Source organism: Saccopteryx bilineata, chromosome X (genome assembly GCF_036850765.1).
Source record: "Saccopteryx bilineata isolate mSacBil1 chromosome X, mSacBil1_pri_phased_curated, whole genome shotgun sequence".
In the NCBI taxonomy this organism is placed as follows: Eukaryota; Metazoa; Chordata; class Mammalia; order Chiroptera; family Emballonuridae; genus Saccopteryx; species Saccopteryx bilineata.
The window spans coordinates 8,450,349-8,475,185 of NC_089502.1; the positions used below are offsets into that span (position 1 = coordinate 8,450,349).

Sequence of the window (24,837 nt, forward strand, 5' to 3'; positions counted from 1 at the left end):
GGTTATGTTAACTCTATATATTGGATAATCCTCCAAATTTATGTTGAATAATTGTATAATAAAAACAGTTTTTGAAAAATCTAAAAAAAAAAGGAGAGGGAGAAAAGGGAACCCATGTGCAGTGTTGGTGGGACTGCATATTGGTGTAGCTGGTATGGAAAACAGTATGGAGATTCCTCAAAAAACTAAAAATAGATCTACCATAAAAGCCAGCAATTCCACTTCTGGATATTTATCTGAAGAAAACAAAAACACTGTATCAAAAAGATTTATGCACCCCTATGTATACTGCAGTATTACTTACAATAGCCAAGATATGGAAGCAACACAGGTGTCTATCAATAAATGAATAGATAAAGAATAGAATTATGCAGCCATAAAAAGAATGAACTCTTGCTATTTGCAACAACATAGATGAACCTAGAAGGTATTATGCTAAGTGAAATAAGTCAAACAGGTAAAGACAAATACTGTATGGTTTCACTTATATGTGGAACTTAAAAAACAAAACAAATGAACAAACAAAACAAAAACATACTCATAGAAAGAGACCAAAAGAATGGTTGCCAGCGAGTAGGAGATGGAGTACTGGTAAAAAAAAGAGAGAGAGAGAGAGATAAGGGGAATATAGTTAATAATACTGTTATATGTTTGCCTGGTGAAAGATGATTACTAGAATTAGTGGGGTGATCACATTGCATGATATAAAAATGGTGAATCACAACATTGTACACATGAAACTAACATAACTAATATAATATTGTACACCAACCATATTTAAATTCAACAATTACAAAAATAGTTCTCAGGAAGATTGTGGAAGGTTTATTTGAGGACATGGCATTTCCCCTGGGCCTTGAAAAAATAGGTAGTATTCCAAAGACAGAGAAGGACATTATAAATGAAGGGAATCTGTGAGCAAAGACATCAGTAGCTTGAACACAGGGAAGATCTGCTCACAGCTCATTGCTCATTTGGACAACTGAGGAGAATTTTTGGGCCTTATACTTGTTGGGAGGGGAACCTGTAGCAGTTGCAAGTTAACCTTCCTTTCTGAAATCATGAAAATTTAATTTTTGAAAATCCTGTCATTGATCATACTTCCAAGGGGTCTATGAACATTACAGACTGGGAAGATTTGAGGTAGCCAGTTCTAGTTGAGTTATCTCAGGTCCTGTTGTCTTTCATGGACATCCAGTTTATTAGTTTAAAGTATTGGGTGCACCACAAAAGGATTACAGAGGGCCCTATATACCATGCTAAGGGGTGTAGGTACTTCTGAGACATTAAAAAGGTTTTAAGCAGAATAATAATACTCCTATACATCTTAGAGAAATCCCTCTGGTTGCTGTCTGGGAGATGGTAGAAAAAGGCGAGAGTGAAAAGGGAGAGTCCAAGCAATAGGCTAAGTGAGCAAAGGGTCATTGGACTTAATAAGAGCTTGTAGCACTGAGGATGGAGTGGAGAAGAGTTGTCAATAAGACATGCCTCAGAAGTACTATAAAATCAACTAGCCTTGGGTACTCGCTGGATTTGTGTGTAGGGAAGTAAGAAACGGGAGGAGTGGAGGATGGCTGCATAACAGTGCAAAAGCAGGTGGCACCTCTGTAAAAGTTTCCAGTCTCCCGAAAGAGTATTGGGAGAAGAGAAAAAAAGAGAGGAGAGTGGCAGATCAGACACAGGGAATAAGTTTGTTGTATCAAAAAGGAAGAAACCGGAAAGGCCAGGTGGCAGTAAGAAAATCCCGCCTTCTGATCCGGCCCCGTCCCCGGCTCCACCTCTTCTCCCTTCCCCCTACTTCCACCCCAACAGCAGCTCTCATGCTAGAGGGCGGAGAGGTGGCACTTGAGTCCGCCGGTATCCCAGCAGGCTGTGCAGCCTAGAGACACTGACAAAGGACCGGAGGAGCAGTTAACAGCTGCTTTCCGAGGAGCTGGTGTTACTGAGGTGAGAGTCCCCCACCATCCCGTCACCCTGTTCCTCCGACTTCGGGAAAACGTGGACATTTACGTTGCTGAGAAAGCCTGTGGAAAGAAAGAGCAGTCCCCAAACCCTGAGCTTGGCTTGTTGATTGACAGCAGGGCTTCGTGCCGCTGGGATGTGGGTGGGAGTTGGAGGGAAGGAATCAGAGTCTTTTCTGCTCCATCTCTGACTCTCAGTTGCTCCGCCGTACGCGGATCCCAGCCTGGTATGCAGATATGATCAGCCTGTGTGTGTGTCTCTCTCTACCTGGTTGGAGACAGATCTTCACTGTGCCTAAACGACAGAATTCGGTTACCACGGGGATGTGACTCCGGGGACAACTCTTTGGCGATTGTTTTGAGGAGGGCTGGGGGACAGAGGTTGAGTCCCTGTTCGGGGTGACACTGTGCTTGCCTTTTCCTCCTTCCTCCAGCCCTGCTGGTCCCCGCATTGAGCAACTTGAAAGAAATCGGCGGGGCTGAGCCAGGCATCCCGGGGTGTCTAGAAGGACACAAAAGTGGGGTGGAAGGCAGGCAGGGAGAGCGAACGCCTTGGAATAATGGCAGGAGGTGTAGGGAGTACGTGGCCTGTAGGCTTTCCCTTTCCAGGACTTCCGCACGGATCCTCTTGGTTGCACCAGCTGCTCAGCTGTAAACAGGCTCACATGACCGGTTTTGCTAGGAGCCGGCCTGTGTGGGGATAGGGGATGGAAAGGCTGGGCCTGGACCAATCAGGTGGAGCAGAAGTCCTAGGACAGACAGTTTGATACTCCCTCTTCTGTCCCCTCGCCCTTAATCAATGTTCTGCCATTTCCCCTTCTAGGTAAAGTAACTGACATCTGTCCTCTGAGGACTGTAGTAGCATTTGTACACCAGCAGACTCAAAGACACCTCTCATGTTGGGAAGCAAGAGAGCAAATATTAGGTGAAAACAGTCCCAGATTTTTGACCTTTGAAAGGAAATGAGATCGACGCAAAACTAAAAAAAAAAAAAAAAAAAAAAAAAAAAAAGTCCTTTGTATCTTTTGGAAAAGCAGTCCTGTTCTTTAGGAATGCATTACATTCTTACTGTGAATTCCAGACAGCAAAAAGTCTACTTTTTCCAGCGAGGCACACATGGGGTTTAATATATTCTTGATGATGAAAATCTTGTCGACATTTCTTGGAAGTTCTGGGAAATCTCTCTGACTGTAAGATGCTATATACAGGATATTTTAATTTCTCTTCAGGTCGTGCAAATATTTCGCCTTTTACTAAATATTTCTGTGGAGAATAACAAAAAAAAGATGCTCTATACAGGATATTGTATAAAGAGTAGACATCAACTTTTACCTTATGTTATATTTGGTGATATAACAGTGATAAATTTGAAAAATGTGGTCAAATGTGCCTTTCAAGTTGTTCAGCTCTACATACTCAAACAATGCAAGTTAAAATTAGTTTCTGAAACATTTCTAGAACTCTCAAAATAAGAAGTTTTCTCAAATACCAGGTATTTGAAAATATGGAATTTTTCAAATCTGTGAAGGGTAGTTATGACACATTCCCTTTACATGTGATATATAATTAAATATAATGCATGATATTCAGTATAAAGTTACCCCTATATAGGCAATGACAGAAAATAAAACAAATAGCTTATAAAAATGCATGTTTCTCCCCTTAAACTGTTCATGCACATTTTCTCTCCAAATATTTTAATTTATAAATTTTATTTATTATTTTTTAAATTTATTTTTTATAATTTTTATTTATTGATTTTAGTGAGAGAGGATGGAAGAGAGAGACAGGAACATAGATCTGTTCCTGTATGTGCCCTGACCAGTGGTGGAACCAGCAACCTCTGTGCTTCGGAACAACGCTAACCAACCAAGCTATCTGGTCAGGGATATTTATTGATTTTAAGAAGGGGGTGGGAAGAGAGAGAGAAATAAAAAAGGAAGGAAGGAAAAAAGAAGGAAGAGGAGGAACAGGAAGCATCAACTCATAGTAGTTGTTTCTCGCATGTGTCTTGAGCCTGGCAAGTCCTGGTTTCAAACCAGGGACTTCACTGTTCCAGGTCGACAGTTCTATCCACTGTGCCACCACAGGTCAGGCTACTTTTTTCTTAAGGAACTTTTACATTTAACTCCAATTCCTGAAAACATAAAACAGGAAACTACGAGAAAAGCTTCCTCATTCTCTAACAGCCCAACAAAGTAAGTGATTTGCTATTTTTCTATTTTTGAAAGGTTTAAGATAGAAAATAGAGGAATTTAAAATATTGTCTAAAATTTAAAGAGACAGGTTATCAGTATTGCTCTTAGTCTTGTTTTGCCACCTTATAGCATTGTGGAGAACGTTGTCCTACAATAAACAGATAAGTGATTTTTCTTTTTTAAAGACTTTATTCATTTTTTGAAAGAGGCAAGACAGAGAGAAAGGTGGGGATGGGGGAAAGCAGCAGGAAGCATCAACTCATAGTTGCTTCCTGTGTGTGCTTTGCCCAGGCAAGCCCAGGGTTTTGAACCAGCAACTTCAGCATTCCAGGTCGATGCGCTATCCATTGTGTCACCAAAGGTCAGGCAAGTGATTTATTTTTTGAGGCCCTCCATTTCCTCATCTGTAATATTAAAGTTTTGTTTTAAACTCCAGGGTCTTTTATAGTTCTCCAATTCCATAAAATAGTGCAGTTTTTGATTGGGAATTATTCTTGGCCAAAAGAAGATAGTCAAATAAGTCAAGATATTGGTATCAACTAAAAGAACATGCAGTAAGTATGAAGAGGTATCCAGAGTCCTAATAGAAATAGAAATTTCACTCTGAAAAACTGTCATTAGATAATTTAGCCAAATAGGTTGACCTGTACCTCTCTTTTCCATCAGGGAATTGAAAATTTCCTCAGCTAAATCCTGCCTCCAAAATTAGAAATGACAATTCTGCTTGATTTTCTTGACTTTCACGGCACAGTACAAAGTCTGATTCTTTCACTCATTAAAACTTTTTCTTGAAATAAGTGGGCTATGTGATCAGTGGTAAAGTTACTATAAATGAAGGTGGCTTTAGCAGGACTTTTCCTTGGTAATACCTTGGTTAGATCAACAGAATTTATGTATCTTTATTTTTAATTTTTTTTTAGCTTTTCAGGGTTTGAACTTCAGTTTTTCCAGCACATGCAGAAATTATTTATCAGTCTCAGGGACTGATTCACACTAACCAAACTCACAAAATATTTCTGTTAATATGTGAATGCCAGTTTACTAACTTAATGAGAAATAGAACTGACAAGCAGACTATTAGATTCACATACCAGCCAAGACACCCTTTGTTCTTGAGATTATGGAACACATAGAAATTGCTCTTGACTTTCCCTTATTCTATGGTCTATGTGGATCATTTTTTTCTTAAAACATCTAGTGGTCAATACATTCAACAAGAGTGTGACATGCTTTTATATAAAAACCATTTTAGTTACACCTTTGTGTGGATCTATCCTTGTCACTTGCCAAACATCTCTAAAATGTGTTTCCTTCCCATTTTTACTGCTGTAGTCTAGGTCCTCGTCATTATTCTATGCCACAATCAACAGCTTTTTTTTTTTTCTTTTCTCACTATCACTACTCTGGAGTTAAGTGCTGTGCTTAACTGGTCAATAGCAACTGGTTTCCTCCTTCAAATATTATCTACTCAGTGCACTGCTTAAGATCTTCTGGAGGTTCCCATTGCCTGCAGCTATGGTTCTCAACGTGTAGTATGCATCAGAATCATCTGGAGGGCCTCAACCCCAGAATTTCTGATTCAGTAGGGCTAGTTCATGATGCAAGAACTTGCATTTCTAACAAGTTGTCAGGTGAAACTGCTGCTGCTGTTCCAGCACCACATATTGTGAAACACTTGCATTTATAATCAAGTCTAAACCCTCAAACTTGGTTTACAAGATTTGTCTCCATCTGCCTCCCATTCTCCTTTCGAGCCACTCCCCCATAGATACCATTTTTTTAACCATATCCAGTGTGAAAGCTCATTTTAATATTCCCTTTGATGTCTCAACACAGATTTTTCCTGGAATTCACCCCTCTCTCCACATCTAGTGCAAACTCCTATTTAAGGCAGACCATCACCTTCTTTCTTTCTTAGATTTTATTTATTCATTTTTAGAGAGAGAGGAGAGAGAGAGAGAGAGAGAAAGTTTTGAACCAGTGGCCTCAGCATTCCAGGTGACACTTTATGCACTGCGCTACCACAGGTCAGGTCAAATTATTTTATTTATTTATTTTAGAGAAGAGAGACAGAGAGAGAGAGAGAGAGATAGAAGGGGGAGGAGCAGGAAGCATCAACTCCCATATGTGCCTTGACCAGGCAAGCCCAGGCTTTTGAACTGGTGACCTCAGCATTCCAGGTCAATGCTTGATCCACTGCGTCACCACAGGTCAGGCAGTTTCTCCACATTCTTTTTTTTTTTTTTTTTTTTGTATTTTTCTGAAGCTGGAAACGGGGAGAGACAGTCAGACAGACTCCTGCATGCGCCCGACCGGGATCCACCCGGCACGCCCACCAGGGGCGATGCTCTGCCCACCAGGGGGCGATGCTCTGCCCCTCCAGGGCGTCGCTCCGAGACCAGAGCCACTCTAGCGCCTGGGGCAGAGGCCAAGGAGCCATCCCCAGTGCCCGGGCCATCTTTGCCCCAATGGAGCCTCGGCTGCAGGAGGGGAAGAGAGAGACAGAGAGGAAGGGGAGGTGGAGAAGCAAATGGGTGCTTCTCCTATGTGCCCTGGCCGGGAATCGAACCTGGGTCCCCCACACGCCAGCCCGACACTCTACCGCTGAGCAAACCGGCCAGGGCGCTCCACATTCTTTAGCACAGTGTCTAGTATATAAGTGCTCAGTAACTATTTTTTAATGAACTTGATTCTAAAACTTTTGAAAGTATAATGTATAGCAACATATATATTTCATATAAATAATTAATATGGATTTTGCTTTGAGAATTGCACATACATCTTGAAATAACTGAAGACTTTGAGATATTATAAAACAAATGTTGAAAATAAGTAATTTAAAATATTTTAAAAAAGACATTTCTGGAGGGTATCTTTATTTTTAAATGCATAAAGCATACACTACTCAACTTTACATCTTGAATATGTAGTAGACTATCACTATATATCATTTATAGCACTCAATCCCATTAGTAAGATACTAAATTATACAAAAAGCCTAGAAAATATATAAAAACAAAACTGCCTGATATTGAGCATTGAGCCATTTAAAATTTAAAACTATAAATTAATATTATAACATCATTTGTGAAAGATTTGACTTTAAGAATATACCAGCCATTAAAGATCCCAATAGATGATACTGAAATTCCAAGAGGCAGAGAACTCTGTGAAATGGGAAGGAGAAAGGTTTTAATACGATTGAGAGTAAAGCAAAAGATCTTACTGCTAACTATTTCATGTTTAGTTGGCCATTGGCAAGGACTGCACCAAGTGTGGAAGAAGAAGATAGCCCCTGTGCCCAGATAAAAGGGAGTAGGCCTGGAAGTGGAGCTAGAAACACTAATCAGAGTAAACATGAGAAGCAGGGACAAGTAAGTAGTAAGTAGCAGCTGCTCTGAAGCCACGTACATAGGTCACTAGTTTATGGGGAAGTCTGTGCTTTGAATCATCTCTGTTTCAAACGTTGAACCACTTTAGTACAAGAATACCTAAGTTTTGCTTATTTCATTTTATTTTTCTTGCAGCCTCCTCAAAAAAGGAGGAGCAAATGACAATATGCTTTTAAAGTGTTTTCTGTGGTGTTTAAATTTTTGAATCAATGGTGGTAAACGACGTTGAAACTCCCCTGTTTATCTCAGAGTATCATCTTTTTCTTCCTCTGGTCAATCTAAAGTGAAGGAAACAGAAAATAATTACACTTTTGTGGTACTGGTCTCCCTGGACTGGTGGTGGAAAGTATGCGTGAGGAGTTCGTTGTGTTTAGGCTCTTTTTTGTGGGAGAGTCGTTTGCAAACTGGTCACAAAGTGGTGTATACACATTGCGTTTTCTTTGAAATTTCACTCAGGATTGCATTTCGTTAGATTAGAAGGAAAGGACAAGGTAATTTCCTGCGGCACCAGTTCCCAGCTGCACTGTCCTGTAAGGTCGAAGGTATGGGGATATGTTGAGGCCTTAGATCTAAACACTGCTGGCACAGTTGAGCACTGAAGAACCAGAGGAGATGATGGGAGGGAGATGGAAGGGAAAAAGGGAAGGATGGGAGAGAGGCATATGGGATTGCTTATTGTCTGTTTTCCTCTTACCCCAACTCCTGGCAAGTAGCCACTATAGATCAACTGTTACTGTAATGGGAGTCTGTTGCCTGTGTTTGGATAAGTGTGTTACACTACAAGGAAGGGAGTGTTCTTTGATGAAGGAGACAAAAGTTAGTAGACATCTCTAGATTAACTGCCAAGCTCAGTACCTGCTAAGAGTCTAACACTGAGCTTGGGTATATGAAGGATGAAAAAAAAAAAGAAAAAACTCACAGGAAAACAATATGGCATTATGTCTGAAGTCTGGGGAGTCAAAATTAATCCACACAAAACAAATGTCAAAATAGCCAATCCATACAGTAAGTATTAAAAATAGAATAATAAAATAAGTGAGATCTATGTAAATTGGGCTAGTAAAAGAAGCTTGCGAGGAGAGGGAATTTGAATTAGGCTTTGAAGAATGAGGAAAATTTTGACGTCCAGAGAGATTGAATAAGATAAACCTTGGTTATTAATGCCCTAATGAATAGTTATTGACAACTATAAGTATTCTTTTATAACCAGAAAAAGAAAGTGTGCACAACTTAGTAAGTGGAATTGTCTCTTGATTTTTTTCTTTATAATACTGAAAACATATAAAGACTTGAATTTTGGATCATCTTTTGAGAACTCTCTGGAAAAGCAGGGAAATTTTGTACAGTTGCGCTTGTGCATGGATGTCAGCATCAGGGAGGCAGGACTTTTGAATTGAAACACAAAGGAAATTATGACTGTATAGGGAAGTGTGAGACCAGAGTCTGGCCACCGATACCTTTGTAAGTCCTCTACTCACACTGGGCCTGCACTGCTCAACAGTAAAATGATAAGAGTCAGGAGCTCACATTCTTTGACTTTGTGCATGCTCTTATGAAAGCAGCCTTATAAACACATTTTCAGGAAGGTTTTACTGGCTTAGTATTAATCTCTCCCCAGAACTTTTGTACTTGAACATTTTGCAGTATCAACTGGAGCAAGGAGAATAGAAAATGTTAGTCTCAAGAAAACTATCAAAGGCACGTGTTAGCTTCATTAGGTTTGTTGGCAGTCTCTAATATTGCACTGGTGACCTAGTGCTTAATCCTCCCTAATTTCCACTAGTTGAAGTTTAGGAGGCAACTTTTATCTTAGCCAAGATAAGTGAGAAATGGAAACAGGAATATGAAAAGAAATAATAAACTGCTAAAAATAAACACTATGGTGACCAGGGGATTAACAGCCTATTCACAATTCGTGAGAAAATGTGTACATATTCAACTGTTAAAAAGAAAGCTTGAAAATTAAAAGAATGAGAATTTCTACTAAACCAATATATAAAGCTAGTAAAATTTCTACTCTGACCTGTGACAACTAACTTCTCCTTAAAGTTAGAACCAAGAGTTTAGCACTTCTTCTGTATGGTTAATTTTAATTTCCTGGCTAAATTTATAAACCATTGTTTACTTTTTTGTAACAAAAAGTTTTAACATTTTCTTAAATCTGTAAGTCATCGTAAATAAACTTTTGTTTTCCTCATTGCAATGAGTTTGTTGCATGTAAAATTATTTTAAATAATTGAAATTCTATTTTACACACAGTTTTAAGGTTTTCAATGTTATTAGAAGATCATAAATTGGAAATACAATTAGCAGATGTTTCATACATTGTTTCTAAATTGCTTCTTGTATTTCAAAACTGGCATCTTTTTGAAATTAAGTCTCAGCAATGTTGTTTAATTTGAATTAAAAATGTGCTTTTGAATAGGTGTTCATAGCATTGAGAATTCAATAGATACAAAGGGTATCTGGAGAAAACTCTCAAACTCCTGTCTCTCCAGGGGTAACCCTGGTTATCCTTCCAGATGTTTTACGCATATCTAACAAAATATCTTTACATATTCTTTTATCTCCCTTTTCCACACAAATGGCAGCATACTTGACACTCTGTTTTATACCTTGATTTTCTCACTGAATGCTACATTTGAAGATCAGTCCTAATGCACATTACCCAGAGAGTGTCCTCTTAATTCTTGACAGATATCTGCTATCCCAACAAAAGGCTATATCATATTATTATTTTTTAAATGTTGGGCCATACCCATTTACTGGAGGATAACAAAGACAGGTGAGTGAATAAACAACAAATGGAAAAGGGCTAATACACAAAGAAAAACTTGCTTTTCACAGTAAGGTCAAGGGAGCAGGCTGAGGCAGATTTAATGGCGGATGCACCGGGCACATGCCCTGGGCCCTGATTTCTGAAGGGCCCCGCAAAACCCCATCTTTACACTTTTTTCCAATGACACCAAGTTTGGTTTTATATGTGCACTATATCATATTATTTAATGAATCCACTATTAATGAACAGTGGGCTGTTTCCAATATTTTGCTATTGACACAACAAATTACTATTGAGTGTCAGATTTTATTCCATGTGCTTCACATGAACTTTATTTAATCCTCAGTGATAAAAGAGAAACAAAAACAAACAAAAAATTTTCACATGCACTATTTCATACAGCAGGAATATTTATACTGGATAAATTCCTAGAAATAGAATCTCTAGATATGAGGGTATATGCATTTAAATTTGGCAGATATAGTGGAAGTGCCAATTTATATCCATGCCAGCAATGTTAAGAGCATGCATGATTGCTCCCAACATGTGTTATCAAACTTTTTTTATTTTTGACAATCTGACAGGTAAAAACATTTATTTTAGTATATAGCTTTAGTTTGTACTTCTCTTGTAAGGTCACACAATCATAAGTTCAAGAAAAATCTGTATGTCCTTTCTATAAATATTTTATTGTTTGCTCATTTTTATAGAGTCATCTTTTTCATAATGATTTGTAGGTCCTTTAGATATAGTAGGAAAATTAGACATTACCTATGATATGAATTGAAAATGTTCTTTTGGCTTTGCTTAAAAAGTATTTTGCGCCTTGGCTGACTAGCTCAGTTGGTTAGAGCATTGTCCCCTAAGGGTCAAGTTTGCAGGCTCAAGCCCCAGTGAGGGCACATACTTGAAACAACCATTGAATGCATGAATAAGTGGAAAACTAGATCAATGCCCCCCTCCGTTTCTCTCTCTCTAAAAAGTAAGTTAAAATTACCATTGAAACCCTGGCTGGTTAGCTCAGTGGTAGAGCGTCGGCCTGGCGTGCAGGAGTCCCGGGTTCGATTCCCGGCCAGGGCACACAGGAGAAGCGCCCATCTGCTTCTCCACCCCTCCTCCTCTCCATCCTCTCTGTCTCTCTCTTCTCCTCCCGCAGCCAAGGCTCCATTGGAGCAAAGTTGGCCCAGGCGCTGAGGATGGCTCTGTGGCCTCTGCCTCATGCACTAGAATGGCTCTGGTTGCAGCAGAGCGATACCCCAGATGGGCAGAGCACCACCCCCTGGTGGGCATGCCAGGTGGATCCCGGTTGGGCGCATGCGGGAGTCTGACTGCCTCCCCATTTCCAGCTTCGGAAAAATACACACAAAAAAATTACCATTGAAAAACATATTTTGCCATGCAGAATTTTTAAAGTTTTAAGATTAGTTGAATTTAGTAATATTTTTTTGTTTCTGTTTGTTAGAAAGCCTAAGATTATTTTTAAAAGAGATTTCCCATGGTTTCTAGTGTTTTATTTCTTTACATTTAAAGCTTTGATTCATTTCGAATTTACCCTAATAAAATTTTGGAATTTTAAAAAGAGTGAGGGATAAATTTAACCTTTTTCACCCTAGATGGGATACTAGTTGTATCAACATTTATTGACTAAACTATCTTTCACAAATCAGAAATTCTACCTTTTATCAAAAGCTTAAATTATCATCCTAACAGTTTTAAAATATGTTGGATTTAATTTAGTGATGTCAAACTTGGATGTTTTATTCCTAATAGCCAGGCTTACTAAGAAAGTAATTATAGAGCTTATGATTTTTTTTTTTTCTTCATTTTTCTGAAGCTGGAAACAGGGAGAGACAGTCAGACAGACTCCCGCATGTGCCCGACCGGGATCCACCCGGCACGCCCACCAGGGGCGGTGCTCTGCCCCCCAGGGGGCGATAGAGCTTATGATTTTTTATTGAAAGAAAATAAAATACTAAAGTTCTGAGAGCACATTTTCCAAATACAAACATGTATAGCTCTTAGGGGGAAAAAAAGAAATTTATGGCAAATAAAATTCAAAATTAGAATTATTTATTCATGTGCATTTCAGAATAATCTGAGTTTTATTTTATTGAAATGGACAGTTATTTTGATAGAGCAAAAAGAATACTAGACTAGGAAACAGGAAGCCTGCTGACACTTTTTGTCTTAATTGGTCTCTTCCTAATTTAATAACAACAACAAATACTTAGACTGTTGCCTGGCCTAGATTAAGTGCTAAAAATTTTACATATATTAATTCATTCAGTATACGTAACTAATGAAAAGTTTGCAATTTGTTATAAATTATACAAACATTAAATATTATTACAAATAAATATGTTGATAGGTATTTTTGGTAAAAAAAAATGAACACTGTTGTGAGCTACATGCTATGAAATATGTGGATATAAAGTAGCATGATTATCTAGGAGAGCCTGTGAATTATGACAACCTTTTCAACAGTCTCCTTTACCTTCCTGTTTCTGCAACATTTGCTTATGCTGTTGTTCCCTAGGTCTGAATGCCCTACCTAGCCACCCCTACCCCACACCCCCAGCACAGAAGTATGCCTCCTTCTTTTCTTAAGAACTACCTCAAATGCCATCTCTTGACCTCTCTTCCAGGAAGAATTATTTATGAAGTCTTCTAATTCCCTTGTACTTCATATACAACAGTATGTATTACAATAAAGGTAGCTTAAATACTTATTCTGTTTTATCAATGAGACTTGAGATTCTTGAGGACAGGGCCTGTACATGATTTATCTTTGTACCTTTGTGCAGCTCCTGACATAGTGACAGACCTATAATAGGCACTCAGCTGAAAGAAAAAGATAAAAATGTGCATACTTCACTATACAGTATCCTATTTGATAAAAGGTGGAAATGTTTTCATAGAATCAGAGTACATGAGCCCCAATAACTGGTAAAATAAAAAACAATAATTTGTTATATTTCTTTTTGAATGTATGAGAACCTGAACACAAAGTATTAAATGTTTTATGACCGATTTTAAAGGTGTGATCTACAGGGTGAAAATCAGACATATTCTGTGATTGTATGTTTTAGCTTTGGCATTTTATCTGAAAAAGTCACACTTTGGTTGCTAGCTAAATAATATTGTTGCTTAAAATTAGATTTAGGAAAGAAATACAGAAACATTTCACTTATCAGACAGTCAGACTTCTGCCAGTTACAACTGTCTGGAACATATTCAAGAACTCCAAGAGGAATCCAGAAAGGCTTTTGAAGTTGGAAGAAAACAGCTCTAGTGAAGTCTGTGCACTTGACGTAGGAGGGGAGGCACAGTGCCACTTGCATGCCAAGGCTCACTTACTGACTTTCAATTTTCATAGAAAACTCTCTTTGGACAGCTTTTAAAAAAATTGGATATTTGGTTTTTCTTCCAGACATTTTTGCTTATCTTGGGTTTGACTAGGAAAAAAGATTAAAAGACCTATCCCATCCATGCTACCTGAAGGCACTAACTAAAGCATTGTTGAAATGAGTGGAAAGTGATTCTCATGTTTTTCTCCCATAAATCATGGAAATTTACTTTGTTTTATATTCTTTTAGTCTTTTAGAGTTCTGATTGACTCACATAAAATTAGTGATAACAGTACTTAATTTCTTCTACTTAAAAAAGTCTGAGGTTTAAAAAGAGTAGTATCTTTCTAATCTTGTCTCTTTGAAAGGGAGTGGTTAATTTGAGGTGGAAAGCCTTTATTCATTCATTCATTCAAATATTGTTATTTACTATAAATTGAAATCTTGAATGTGAAAGGAACATGTATAAATCTCTTTGCCCAGTTCAGTAAAAGCTACATAACTAAGACAAGAGGAAAAGTCAAAAGGTGTGTTTAAATGATTTGGGGGCTTATTTTATTGCATGCTGAATATACTTTTTGTGGCAAGACAACAAATGAAAACAGCTATCATTCACATTCAGTTTTCTTTCTCTCTTCTCTTTCTAGATTGCCAAAATGCTTTGGAATTTTTAACTGACTTTAAGAAAAGTCCAAAATAGATTTGAGACTGTAAGAACAGAAGCTGCAGCAAGGGGGATTCAGTGCCAATGCATCAACAAAAAAGACAGCTAGAATTAGTGAAAGGAAATCTTCCAGTTTTTGTGTTTCCCACTGAGCTAATATTTTATGCAGATGACCAGTCAACACATAAGCAAGTGTTGACTCTATATAATCCCTATGAGTTTGCCTTAAAGTTCAAAGGTGAGTCTCCTCCTTTGAACTATTCAAAGGTAGGTCTATTTGATGGATATTAACTAGTCCTTACTAATTTTATATTTGTAGAAACTAATTTTTTAAAAAATACTAATGGCCTTTGTGACTTTTTCTTTCAGTTTTATGTACTACTCCAAATAAGTATGTTGTTGTTGATGCTGCAGGTGCGGTAAAGCCTCAGTGTTGTGTGGATATGTAAGTCCCAATCACTTTTTAGTAACATCTTTTAAGTGTGTTAATATTTATGTGTTTAACTTGAAAAGAGTTTTTTTCTTGAAGCTGTTCCCACATCGGCATTTATTATACTTTAAATTTTTACTGAAGGTTTTAGTCTTTCAAAATTCCAGAGGGAGGTAGTACAAGGTAAAAGGGTCAAACATATTGTGATGAAAGAGGACTTGACTCTGGGTAGTAGGCACACAGTGCAATATACAGATGAGGCATTAGAGAATTATACACTTGAAACCTATATCATTTTATTAGCCAATGTCACACCAATGTATTTAATTAAAAGGAAGAAAATTCTTGTTAAGAAGTTCTAAGAGGGTCAACCAAATACTTAATAATATTTCACTATGTTGGAATTGATGTCTGTGTTAATATTTCCAAGAATATTTCCTCATTGTTGTGCTTTTAGTCATAATGGACATATTTATAAAGGTCAAGTTCTAACTCAGCGATTTTCAACCGGTGTGCCGCAAGAATTTTTAAAACATGCAATACCTGATGATTTAGTCAGGGGCACTGACCTCTTTTTTTCTTAGATTGTCAAATAAAAGTATGACAGTAGCCAGCACAACAGTAGCTGTCCAGTGTGAATTAATCAAAATTATACCTATTTTTTTTCAGATGGGTAAAAAATAGATTTTTTGGTGTGCCACAGAATTTTAGTACAGTAATTAGTTTATGTGTGGCATGAGATGAAAAAGGTTGAAATCGCTAACTTCCTTCTTTAAATTTCTCTAACTATAATAAGGAATTTAGTTTTCTTTGGAACATTTTGCTATTATAGTGACATTTGGGAAACTAATAGTACTATACTCTCAGAACAGTGGTTATATAAATTCATCTGAATGACTCAGCTAATAAGTTTGGAAGTTAATCTATACAAACAGGAAGCAAGTGCATAACAATTTATCTGTAAAAGGTTATCTGAGCTCTTCCAGATCACTTCTTCTTAGAGTGTCAGATAAATTCTTGTTTGTTCAAGCTGTTCATATTTAATTTTCACATTAGAACTTTTGGTGACCAGGTGGATTCATTTGATCAGCCCTTAATTTAAGCCACCAAGTAAATGGTATTTGTTTAAATTTTCTGTGAGAATGAGAAGATGTCTTTTCTTTTGACTAAACTTAAAGCCTTAACATGATGTATCTTTAAGGATGTTTATTCACTTTTCCTTTGACTTTCATTCAGTACAAAATAAGCAAGGACTATTCCAAAGAAATGTAGTCTCTAGCCAAGTATTATGTTACCAATGACCTAATTGTTCTGTGTTTTCTATTAAGAATGAAGCAAAATGTATGGAATTGCAGGTAACTTGTAAAAATTAAAGTGTGTTATACTCTTCTCTTTAGAGAGATACAGAAGTATATTGTTAGCCTTCTGTTGAATTGGTCAGACTAGATTACTTATGCTAATACCTATTTTTATCTGCATTCATGGATTTCAATTTTAAGTCTGGGTGAGGTTTGTTAATTAACAATAAAGTGGCAATAGAAGTGTATGAGATTTTTGTAGGAGAAGAAACAATTTCATATACCTTATTTAGTAATCTTTTTTTTTAATAAATGAGAGGCGGGGAAGTGGGGAGGTGGAGAGACAGACTCTTGCATGTGCCCCAACTGGGATCCACCCAGCAAGCCCCCTATGGGGAGATGCTCTGCCCATCTCGAGCCGCTGCTCTGTTGCTCAGCAACCGAGCTATTTTAGCACCTGAGGCAAGGCCATGGAGTCATCCTCAGCACCCAGGGTTAACTTCTCTCAAGCCAATCAAGCCATGGCTGTGAGAGGGGAAGATAAAGAGATGGAAGAGGGAGGGGTGGAAAAGCAGATGGTCACTTCTCCTGTGTGCCCTGATCGGGAATTGAACTCGAGGCTTCCACATGCTTGGCTGATGCTCTATCACTGAACCAACTGGCTAGGGCACTTATTTAGTAAATATTACTGCACACAGATATCCAGAATAAAATATCATTGCCAAAAGGAATTTTCCTTACCTATCATTCTTTAACTTAGGACTTTTATTCTATGTTTAGAGTATGTGCTTTTATAAAATATTTTAGAATGCTCCATATCTTTTTTGGTTATATTGTGATTTATTTTTAGTATCATTAACAAATTTCTGTACTTAAGTATTTGATTATAGTCATTTAATATTGTTTTACTGTATGAAATCTTTTGCTGAATTCTGTTTGACAGGTTCCCAGAAATCTAAATAGTATTTGTTATTTTTAAATGTTTTCAGTGTGATTCGTCATAGAGATGTTCGATCCTGTCACTATGGTGTGATAGACAAATTTCGTCTTCAAGTTTCTGAGCAAAGTCAGAGGAAGGCTTTAGGAAGGAAAGAGGTTGTGGCTACTCTTCTCCCTTCTGCAAAAGAACAACAAAAGGAAGAAGAGGAAAAAAGAATAAAGGAACCATTAAGTGAAAGTTTATTTTTTGAGCAGTCATTTCAACCAGGTAATTTTGGGTTATTTTTAAAGCCCTTTTGAGGTCGTACACATTTTTAACTTTAAAATAATTAGGGGCTAAGAATAATTACTAGGAAAATAATCTGTTGCTTTAAACCTAACCAACTATTTTAAAACAGAACCTAGAGATTCGGTACCTAAAATCGAGCCCAAGGCCTAGAGCTGGACTTTCAGAGGATGCTGTAAGGAGAGAGGATTGATGTTGTTGTAAACCTTTACATTTATAAAACCTGATAATGCAGGCACTGTACTTTATAATGTTAGCATAATTTGACAATTATATACTTTTGTTTCTGTGACTTTCCTATATCCTTTCTCTTTTAATTAGTTCAAAGAAGGAGAGATTTGGCAATAGGCCAAGCTTGGTGCACTGTTCATATTATTTTGAAAAAAAATCATTAAAGTTGAAGTTAATTAAACTATGTACATTATATTATCCCCTGTAGGCTATTAATTGAATCCCTCTCCATTTCTCATTTTCTTCCAGCTTATTCAGAAGTGTTATGATATATTCTTTCAACATTGACACTATCCTAATCTTCAACTCTTTGGATGTCTTTTCCTCTATCTCTTTAACTTCTCATTATCTCCCTCTCCAACCCTATTATATGAGGAGGAAGACAAATTTTCCATAGCAAAGCAAGGAAACTTAGTGATGGTGATATATGAATGTAATAGCAGCTGTCCTTGAAATTGCCACAGAATATCCACTTGTCATTATATTAAATCATAAATCCCTATCAATTTGTTCATCTTACCTTATTTATTTCGATAACACAGGGAGCAATGCCTTTTTGATTACTGTAGTCTTAGTCCTTGTAGGGTGTGCCCGATTTTTCTGGTGATACCAAGATTAGGGACTAAGTATTAGCTAGTAGATTGTTTTCTTCTCAGCAACTATTATAGACTGACAGGACCAGCCTTTCATCTTTTGAAGCTGAAAAATATTCTCTGTTAAATGTCACTTTGACTTCAAATCAATATTAAAATGACATATAAATATTTATGAAATGCAAGATTCCCCTTTTGAAAGCCATTTAATGAATATTTGTTTTTGATGTTAAGTTCATAATTTAAAATAAAGTGGTCTTTGGAGCTTGCCTTAGTATTTAACAGACTGGTTTAACCTTTTGAGTAGTAGGAACATTCATGTACGTCTTCATGCCTCCTGACCATCCAGAGTACAATCGATTTATTTTAAAAATGTGTAAGGCAACATTTAAAAAAAAGCATATGTATGTTCTTCTTGTTTCCATAAATTGATTATCAAACAAACATGATTTTAAGTTAATAAAACTGTAACTGTAACTAATTTCATATTTTGAAAAAAAAACACAAAAACTCACTGCCAGTGGTTAGCGAGCATGAAAAAAACTCACTACTCAAAGGCCAAGAATAATAAAAGTTAAAGGTTTAGTTATATTTTTATCCTCTTTTATTTTTAAATATATTAGAATTCATGTGAAAAATCATCCTGAAAGGCTAAGTAATTACAATGTGTCTTATTCTTATTTTATAATAAACTTTTGGTGTATGAAGTATATTAAAATATTCTTATAATTGTAAAATTGGAGTAGGTAGATGAATAAAGATAATAGAATAACACGTGGTGATCTCTGTTTTGAAAAAAAATTCTCCAAGCAATCATTTACAGGAAGCTTAGTGAAAGCAGGCCTTTTATTTTTCTTATTCACCATCACGTCTTTGGCAGAGTACAATCGTCCCTTGGTATTCAAAGGTGATTGGCTCCAGGGACCCTTCCCTCTACTCTGAATATCAAAATCTACAGATACTCAAGGGCCTTATTTGGCCCTTTATATCCATGCGTTCTGCATTCTTCAACTGCAAATCAATGGCTTGTTGAATCTGCGGATGTGGAATCAGTGAATACTGTAGTTACATGGGAATTGTATGCCTGGGTTACACTGGGAAGACTGGATTTTTTATTTGGTAGGGTCTGTTGCATTGGTCTTCTTTGTCCTACAAGGTTTTCACCTCTTTGGACACTCTCTAGAGCAAGGGCAATACACCAGTGAAGTCCCATATATAGTCTTGGCCCATATGACCTGTTTGTGGGTAGTTACCCCAATTTTTCTAATATGGAATTGAGTCAAGTTTTCTTCTTTAATAGAGCTTAATGGTGACCGATTCAGTGTATGTTAACTTTGTTATATTTTAATGTATCCTATTTATTATTTTAATAAGTCACATGATACTTAATGACTGGGATATGTTCTGAAAAATATGTAATTAGACAATTTTTTTTGCAAATATCATAGAATATACTTACACAAACCTAGATGATATAGCCTACTATATACACCTAGGCAATATGGTATAATAGCCTATTGCTCCTTGGTTACAAACCTGTACAGCATGTTACTGTACAAAACAATATGAGATTAAATCAATCACAGGAGAAAATGATGCAATCAGGAGATGTGGAAAACACGAGAACTATGAGGCTGTTGTTGCCTGCATAACTTGGCATACTGTTTTATATCAAACTCTAAGTAGAAAAAGTACACTGTAAAATAATGATAAAAGTTATATATAATATAGTAAATACAGAAGCCAGTAACAATTGTTTATTATCATTATCAAGTACTGTATACTGTACATAAATGTATTGCTATACTTTTATATGACTGATAGTTTGGTAATTTGTTTACACCATATAAAAGTAATGTGCTATGACACTGTGATGACTATAACATCACTAGGTGATAAGAATTTTTCAGCTCCATTATAACCTTGTGGAACTACAGTTGTATATGTTGCCTGTAGTTGACCAAAACATCATTATTCAAAACAAGACTGTAATAAATTAATTGTGCAGTTTCCAGTATGTAGAATTCTAAGGGTGTTTGCCTGACCAGGTGGTGGTGCAGTGGATAGAGCATTGGGCTGATATGCAAAGGACCCAGATTCAAAACCCTGAGGTGGCCGGCTTGAGCACAGGTTTGCCAGCTTGACTGTGGGATCATAGACATGACCCTATTGTTGCTGGCTTGAGCCCAAGGTCACTGGCTTGAGCAAGGGGTCACTTGGTCTGCTGTAGCCCCCTGGTCAAGGCACATGTGAGAAAGCAATCAGTGAACAACTAAGGTGCCACAACGAAGAATTGATGCTTCTCATCTCTCTCCCTTCCTATCTGTCTGTCCCTGTCTGTCCCTCTCTGTGTCTCGCTCTGTCTCTGTCACAAAAAAAATGCAGCTGAATCTCAGTGGGTTTGTCTTAATTGCATTACTAATGAATTATATCTTTGCAACGTTTGAGTCAGTGCCCTCTGGCTTAAGAGAATTAGCCAGATTTATATAATAATAAAAGATTGAAAATGACCTAAAGGTCCGTATCTCTATAAAATTTTTACAACAATAATGAAAAGAGCTATTTCCATTTTGAAAAATTTAAGCATTTATGCAAATGATTTTAGAATTTCTCTAAATACTAAAGGTTTCTTGAAATTATCTTTATTGTGGGTTTGTAATGAACAGTGTAATTGTCATCAATAAATGTTTTCCTTGAAAATGTATCTTTGCAACAAATATAAATGGAAAGGTACTTTATTAACTAAAATAAGACTTGTTTTTAAGGATTTATGCTATTGTTTCACTTCAAGCAATAATCACTATAAAATTTGAATTTCTTTTTACCTACCTTGCTTTGGCGATGCTCAATTAAACTTTGCACAACAGCTACAGTATCAATAATTTAGAATAGCTGCATTTAATAATAAAACGAACATTATTTCATTAATAAAATACAAAGATTGTGCTGCTGTTGGCTATTCCTCTTAATGAAAGTAAGGGTAGTGGGGAAAGTCGTATAACAGAAAGTGCTGTTATTAGTTTCTTAAAAACATGGGTATGAATATTGTACACATATACCCAGAACTGTAGAATAGCAGGCCTAATAATAATGTTTTATAAATTTTATTTTATTATGAAGGTAAGAACACTTAATATGAGATATGCCCTGTTCACAAATATTTCAGCGTACAATATACTATGGGTAACTGCAGGCACAATGTTGTACAGCAGATCTCTAGACTGTATTCATCTTGTATAATTGAGACTTTATGCCCATTGATGAGTTACTCCCATTTTAAATACCTCCAGCACCTGGCATCCACCATTCTACTCTCTGATTATATTAGTTTAACTATTTTAGACATCTCATATAAGTGAAATCATGAGGTATTTGTACTTATGTGACTGGTTTGTTTCACTTAGCATAATATTTACCAAATATTGTTTCTGCTGCTTTCTTTTTTAAAATTTTTATTTATTGATTTTAGAGAGAGGAAGGGAGAAAGAGAGACAGAAACATCAATCTGTTCCTGTATGTGCCCTGACTGGGGATCGAACCGGCAAACTGCATATCAGGATGATACTCTAACCAACTGAGCCATTTGGCCAAGGCTGCTTTATTACTTCTTTGCTGTAAATGAGGGTAGAGCAGAGCACAAGAATTTTCATAGGCAGCTTTAAAACACTCAAGTAGTGCCTTTTTGTTGTCTTAACATTTTCAAATATGGTAGAAGAATGATGCAGTTACTAGGACCCCACTTGCCTGGACACCTACCCAAGATACTCCCAGGAGGTAGAAGACCTCTAATGCAGTGGATTTCAGAAAAGAATACACAGAAGCAATCCATTAGGGTACAGTAAGAAGATATCATAATTTCAATGTCTATTTTTAACCCACTCTTTTACAATTCTATTTGTATATATATTAAGTTTAAGAGTATAGTATTTGTGCATATAATTCATAAACCTACACAGATGATATATGTTCAAAAACATTCTACTGATTATGATGAGGTGGGGGTGGAGTGGAGAGAATGGTAACCTTTCAGTGGGAACTCACTACCTCACAGTGTCATTTCAACATTCCATTCTCAGTAATGATTCAGAGAAGTTACGGGCTTCCAGATAAGTCCAGAAGGTAAGTCCTCATGAAATGGGAATGATGGGGAAAGATTCAAAGAAGTTAGATAAAACCAGAATCCTGGTTAGTGGTGGACACCAAATTTGAACAAACTTTTGTCTAAGTTGTTTTTAAAAGCAAGCTAGTAGTTTTTGTCTTTTTGCAGAAACCAGAACTGTGTCCTCAGGACCTAGTTTGCTAACGGTCTTCCTGGGAGTGGTGTGCATTGCAGCTCTGATGCTTCCTACACTGGGGGATGTGGAATCACTGGTGCCTCTCTACCTCCACTTAAGTGTGAATCAAAAATTAGTGGCTGCTTACATCTTAGGCAAGTGTTTTAAAGATACATTTGGGGCATATGTGTAGGCAGTTTGTATGGCTTAGAGGTGATAGTGATGGTCTTATGTTTGGGATGATGTGGTGGTGGTGCTTTGATTTTGTTTTCTTACAAAAACAGATAAAAGATGCTTTAAGAAGCATGTTGAGGTAAAGTGCATTTTAAGATTTAACTTTTGGCTTACATTTAGTACTTTTCAAATTGTTATCTAGTACGTAATACTGTATTTCTTCAATTATTTTCTTTTTGTTAACTTACAATGGTATAAAACATGTAAAATGCATATATTCCATGATATAGCATTTCTACTTCTAGGAATTGACCCTAGGGAAACACTAGTGTACACAGTGATAAAGATGAACAATGCAGCCTTGTTTAATATTGTGAACCTTTCTCTTTAAACCAATTCCCAGTTTTCCTGGTAAGTGATCATTTCAGTCATCCTGACTTGAAATCTCATAATTAGGTGAACTGAAACATTTATTCATTACTCAGTATCTACCTAATGTGTCAAGGATTAGGGTTCTGGTGCTGAATGACTCTTTTCTCACAGTCTCTGAATTCTTTTCAGTACCCTTTCTCAGTATTCCTTGGTGTGCTCTCTAATTTCAAAATTGTTTTCTAAGTTGTTTTCTTAACGTCTGTCTGTGCCCTCTCTTTCTGTTCCTGTCCTCTCCTACTGCTTTTCCCCTAAAACCATCTATTATATTGCTGTCAGACTGCTTTTTGTTCTGCTTTGTTTTCACCACCACCATTCCCTACTCAAAAACCTTCAATGCTTTCATATAATTCCATACTTTGGCATTTAAAACTCTCCATACTCTGAGACCTCTCTGAGCTACTCTTGTCTCGCTTCTTCCCTACATAAATCCATGGGTACAGCTGTGAGTTTATTTATTGATCCCCAAAAAGCTCATCTGGTGTCCCAGTCTGATCTTCATGCCCTCGCCCTTCCTTCAGATGAATGCCCATCATATTGTTCTATATTTTTCCTGTTCATCTTTTAGGCTTATTTCAGCTTTACCTTTTGGAATATCTTTTCTGGCTGCACCAGTCCTATGTGATTGTTCTCTTTTTTAACCACTCATTTGGTACTGAGCATGTTATTACATTTTTATGGTTTTATGTATGGAATCTATTCCAAAGAGACAAGCCAAACAGGAACACTATGCTTCTATCTCTGTAGCCCTAGGACCCTGTGACGCAAATAGGCCCACAGTGTTTTTGTTGATGAAATCAGCTGGCTTTACTGACATTTAAAGGCATGTCTGATATTATTCTTGATGATGTGACCAGATAAAGTGGGTGGTATATTTGATGGTTGAAAAGTTAGCTATGTTCAGTGACTGCTCTTTACTACAAATTGGAATTTTTTCTGTATAATATCAACTAAATTTGAATTGACGTCAAGTTCTTAGTAGAGTACCTGCTTATATGCTGTATTTTATTTGCTCACTGAGGGCTAAACAATTGCTGAATGGAAAATTTTGTAAAATGCATATCTTTAACTGTTCTCCAATTTTTGTTTTCCTTTCAGGACTTATCACAATGGCTATACTTAGAACATGAGCAAGGAATTCAATTGACTTCTGAAGTAAATTTATCTTGAAAATATGGATGTGGACTGCCTTTTATCTCTTTTTCACTCCATTAACATGGTACTTACTATTGAATGATTTACAATGATTATAAATGTATAATATATATTTTAAATTACCCTATAATTTTATTCAAAGGACTCTAGCACATTATGTTATAGACAACAGTATGCTTCTGAATGACCTAGAAAATTCTTTGAAGAAATTCTTTTTATATCTAAACATATTGTGCAAAAGACTTTAATTAAAACATTTATTATTTTATCACCTTTCTAATTTACTTTAAAGATACTTTAATTGTTAGGCCCATCTGCCCTTCAAAGTTAAAGGCTTAAAGCACCAAATTGACCAGCCTAAAAATAAAATTACATTTATTTCCTAGCTACAAACGTCAATGTTACTATGTAAATTATACCTGGGTTTCTATCATTATAAACAGTTGCTATGGTGTTTCTAAAATAAGAGTTTTTTAGTTAATGTGTGAAGGGTTTTTAACTGAGGAATCATGCTTATCCTAGGGCTTACAGAAGACAGGGCATATTTAATTCATCTTCTGAATTATAGAATAGGTTGTGGTCCAAACACCAAACATGGGGTTATTTTAAACCCCATAAAAATAGGTGACCTCTCTCTTTGGTCTAAGAATTCTAACAGAAGGCACGAATGTGTTTAGTTAGTTACTT

At 36.6% G+C, this 24,837-nt stretch overlaps 1 protein-coding gene and 1 non-coding gene across 3 annotated transcripts; both read left to right on the plus strand.

The window, feature by feature from the left end:
- The first annotated feature begins 1,810 nt into the window (after positions 1-1,810).
- On the plus strand, positions 1,811-24,637 carry MOSPD1 (motile sperm domain containing 1). 2 transcript variants are annotated; one of them, XM_066249692.1, is made up of 7 exons: positions 1,819-1,947; positions 12,976-13,025; positions 14,325-14,579; positions 14,711-14,786; positions 17,059-17,276; positions 22,386-22,547; positions 24,094-24,637. In XM_066249692.1, exons 3-7 carry the CDS (start codon positions 14,426-14,428, stop codon positions 24,123-24,125), a joined length of 642 nt encoding a protein of 213 aa, XP_066105789.1. In that variant the 5' UTR covers positions 1,819-1,947; positions 12,976-13,025; positions 14,325-14,425; the 3' UTR covers positions 24,126-24,637. The 2 variants fall into 2 exon arrangements, with proteins under 2 accessions (XP_066105788.1, XP_066105789.1); XM_066249691.1 differs by lacking the exon at positions 12,976-13,025 and having other exon boundaries at positions 1,811-1,947.
- On the plus strand, positions 3,171-3,290 carry LOC136317931 (U5 spliceosomal RNA). The gene has a single exon (XR_010727921.1). It is a non-coding gene; the product is annotated as a U5 spliceosomal RNA (small nuclear RNA).
- Positions 24,638-24,837: the final 200 nt, after the last annotated feature.

Coding starts and splice junctions, on each gene's coding strand:
- MOSPD1 (XM_066249691.1), top strand. CDS start 14,426: ATGCATCAACAAAAAAGACAGCTAGAATTAGTGAAAGGAAATCTTCCA. Junction 14,787..17,058: donor CCTCAGTGTTGTGTGGATAT/GTAAGTCCCAAT, acceptor AAATGTTTTCAG/TGTGATTCGTCATAGAGATG. Junction 22,548..24,093: donor AGTGGCTGCTTACATCTTAG/GCAAGTGTTTTA, acceptor TTTTCCTTTCAG/GACTTATCACAATGGCTATA.